Source organism: Drosophila obscura, unplaced genomic scaffold, assembly GCF_018151105.1.
Source record: "Drosophila obscura isolate BZ-5 IFL unplaced genomic scaffold, ASM1815110v1 contig_29, whole genome shotgun sequence".
Classification (NCBI taxonomy): domain Eukaryota; kingdom Metazoa; phylum Arthropoda; class Insecta; order Diptera; family Drosophilidae; genus Drosophila; species Drosophila obscura.
In genome coordinates this window covers 307,631-310,903 of record NW_024542816.1, presented here as the reverse complement: position 1 = coordinate 310,903, position 3,273 = coordinate 307,631, and the positions used below count along the sequence as shown (strand labels likewise).

The following is a 3,273-nucleotide window of genomic DNA, read 5'->3' as shown; positions in this document are numbered from 1 at the left end:
TAACCCTCGAACGAATCAACAATCATCGGTGCCCCCTACATTTGAGCTGGCACTAGAGGTGGCGCCTACTCAGAGGGGCCCATGCAAGCATAAACAATTTTCAAAGGCTCCTCCAGCTGGAAGCCAGAACAAGCGTTACACTTCAGTGCCGCCAACTTGGGTAAACGTAAACCCAACCAGTGACCAGGCCCAGGCACGGTGGATGCCAATCGCACAAAACAGATATTCAGCGCGTCCTCCTCCAATAATACACCACAACCAAGAACAGTTCATGATGCAGATGTTATATGCAGTGTCTCCTCCAACTTTATTAGGTCAGCGCCCTCCAACTGAATCAGTAATGAATCTTTCAGCTGTGCCTGTAGTGCCACCTCAGACTGAACCTATGATGCACTCGCTGAATGCCCAGTCACAGCATAGGAATATAGAAGAGTATAACCCCTCAGTGAAGACGTCGTCATCACTTGGAAATCAATCTGTTAATGGAATTGATTTCGATCTGGACTATCACCCTCGTCCTGCGAAGCTGATAAGTGTGATTGATACACAAAGGCAGCACTCTTAACACTGGTTGGTGGATTTATTTGGGGTCCAGTGCTTTGGAAATATGGATGGTGAATGTAATGCTCCGAATTGTAAGCATACAACCAGAGACACTGGAGACGTGTTTAGCCAACTGCTGCTCCTAGATGCGGATAGCCTTCTGATCACATATGGTCTGCTACGGCGCCATCAGTTTCTGTTTTTGAAATTCGCTGAATGCTTCGCGTATGCTTTCAACAAACGCAATCTACTAGACGACTTGTTGCACTTGCTCGCCGATTGTCGGCTGTATAAATCTCATAGTTCGGGCATTGTTGGTCTTACCTTCCATATCTTGAAAAACAACGGGTTGGAAATCCAAGCTATGGGTTGCATTATGGAGTACCTATGGCCTACCAGTAAATCGCTCGAGTTTAAAGAACTGAACCTTAAAATATTACAACTTGTAGCATCTTCTAACTGGTATACTTATACTGAGCAGCTTAGCGACATGTTTAAGACAGAAGGGTTCAAAATACCACCCGAGATATTGTCAACAATTATCTCGTCGACTAAAGGAAGTCCGGAATTGAAATTAAAGGCTACACAGCTCTTGCAAAGCTACATGCAAAACGGCGTGTAAAAAAACACTGCTGAAGTCACCGATTATTAAGCCTGGATATCATAATAATGCCAGTACCAATTCATACGCCGACATCGACGACGATATATGCCTGAGCCCTTGTTACACTCCCTCTGAGGATACCATCAACTGAAGAGATCGCTGGACCAGCAAATTTGAAGATATAAAAACCAAATAAACTGCTGCGTACAAATAAATTATTTTCTTGTGTTCCGAATTGTATGACAATTAAATAAAACGGGACTTAAATAACTTAAAATTAATTTATTATTATCTTTTCTGCTTTCCCTTACTCCAGTTTTTCTTGGCAAAGGGCTTCTTGCCCTTACCCCCTCCCCCACCACCATTGGCCATGGGCTTCATGCGCTTGCGCGCACCTGCAAAGTGCTCGGAATCATCGTGATTTTCCCCACCACGCTTGTGACCTCTGCCGCCCTTGGTGTCCTCAAGATCTTTCAGCTCTAGCTTGGCCGTGCGCTGCGCCTCAGCCACACGCTCCTGCAGGGCCATCACTTCGTCCTCCTCACACTTGTAGAGCGGCAGCTGTTTGCCCAGCAGATGCTCGATGCGCTGATACAGCTCAATATCATACTGGCTGACAATGGTGATGGCCCTGCCTGAGCGTCCCGCTCGAGCTGTGCGACCCACCCGATGAATGTAGTCCTTGCTGTGGGTGGGTATGTCAAAGTTCACGACCACGTCGACATGCGGAATGTCCAGGCCGCAAGAGGCCACGTCTGTGGAGATTAGAATGGAGCGATTCTTTGCCTTGAATTTGTTGAGCGCCGCCAAAGGCTTGTTCTGCGACATTTGGCCATGAAGGGGAATGGCGGCCAGACCCAGAGCACGCAGCATGAGAGCCGTCTTCACAGTGTTGTTGCAGGTGCTGCAGAAGATCATGAAACTATTGCCGGCCAGCTCGTTGAGTATGTGCACCAGATAGACATCTTTGTACTTGACGGGTATGAAAAGGTACGATTGCTGCAGCTGCTCCACAGTCTGATACTTGTTGGAGACCTCCACCTTGACGGGATCCTTCAATGACGCCCTCTGCAGCTTCTTCACTTTCTTGGTCATTGTGGCACTGAACAGGAATGTGCGACGTTCGCGTGGCAATACCTTCAGTATCTTATCCAGCTCCACCTCAAAGTCCATGTTGAGTATTCGATCTGCCTCGTCCATGACCAGATATTTGATGGCCTTTAAATTGAAGCCCTTCATGTTCTCCAAGTGGTCCACCAGACGGCCCGGTGTGGCAATGATTATGTGCGGTTTCTTGGCCAGTTGCAGGCCTTGGGCCACCATGTCCATGCCACCCACAACCACACAGCATTTAATGCCAATTCCGCTGCCTGAAAGAGACAAATGGAAATGCTTGCATGAGATGCGAGTTTATAGGAGAATCCGTTTCGTGCCTCTAGCCGTATTTGCTCAGAGGTAGTGACGAATAAATAAAATAATAATTTCATGGTTTCGTTGAACAACAAAATCAAAACTGGTTTAACATCATTGTGCAGAAGGGAAGTTCTGATATCAAAAACTAGTTGAGCACTTACCAAGCGCCTCGAACTGCTCGCCTATCTGGAAGGCCAATTCACGTGTGGGCGTTAGCACCAGCGCGAAATAGCGCTGCGGGTTTTCCAGCAGCGCATGCAAAATGGGCAGGGCAAAGGCCCCTGTCTTGCCAGAACCGGTCTCGGCCAGGCCGATCACATCCTTGCCTTGAAGAGCCACTGGTATGGCCTCCCTTTGAATTTTTGACGGTGCCTTCCATTTCAGCTCATCGCATGCCTGGCACAGAGTGTCGTTCAGACCCTGTGGACCGATCAAATGTTAAATAAAACTTGTTCAAGACGCGGGGTTAACGGTAACATACAAGGTCCTTCCATGTTAACTTTTGATCCTCAGTTGGTGCAGCACCGTCCGACTCAGACCCACTTCTAGCGGCCTCATCCTCATCGCCGCTATCCCCCTTCGTTGACATCATTTTCGTTGTCTGACTCCTCTATCTGGTCTTCCTCCTCGCCACTGAGCTCTTCTTCGTCACTTGTTTGCAGCTGCGCTTGCTCGTCTTCAGATGTTTCCGACTTTTTTTATAAATTTTTCAT

General features: G+C 47.8%; 1 protein-coding gene across 1 annotated transcript; it reads right to left on the bottom strand.

The window, feature by feature from the left end:
- Positions 1-1,380: 1,380 nt before the first annotated feature.
- On the bottom strand, positions 1,381-3,273 carry LOC121404651 (probable ATP-dependent RNA helicase DDX47). Its single transcript, XM_041594530.1, has 3 exons — positions 3,042-3,273; positions 2,722-2,980; positions 1,381-2,517 (listed from the first exon to the last, which is right to left on the bottom strand). The coding sequence occupies exons 1-3, from the start codon at positions 3,150-3,152 to the stop codon at positions 1,436-1,438; spliced, it is 1,452 nt and encodes a 483-aa protein (XP_041450464.1). The 5' UTR covers positions 3,153-3,273; the 3' UTR covers positions 1,381-1,435.

Coding starts and splice junctions, on each gene's coding strand:
- LOC121404651 (XM_041594530.1), bottom strand. CDS start 3,152: ATGATGTCAACGAAGGGGGATAGCGGCGATGAGGATGAGGCCGCTAGA. Junction 2,981..3,041: donor AGTTAACATGGAAGGACCTT/GTATGTTACCGT, acceptor ATCGGTCCACAG/GGTCTGAACGACACTCTGTG. Junction 2,518..2,721: donor CGAGCAGTTCGAGGCGCTTG/GTAAGTGCTCAA, acceptor TGTCTCTTTCAG/GCAGCGGAATTGGCATTAAA.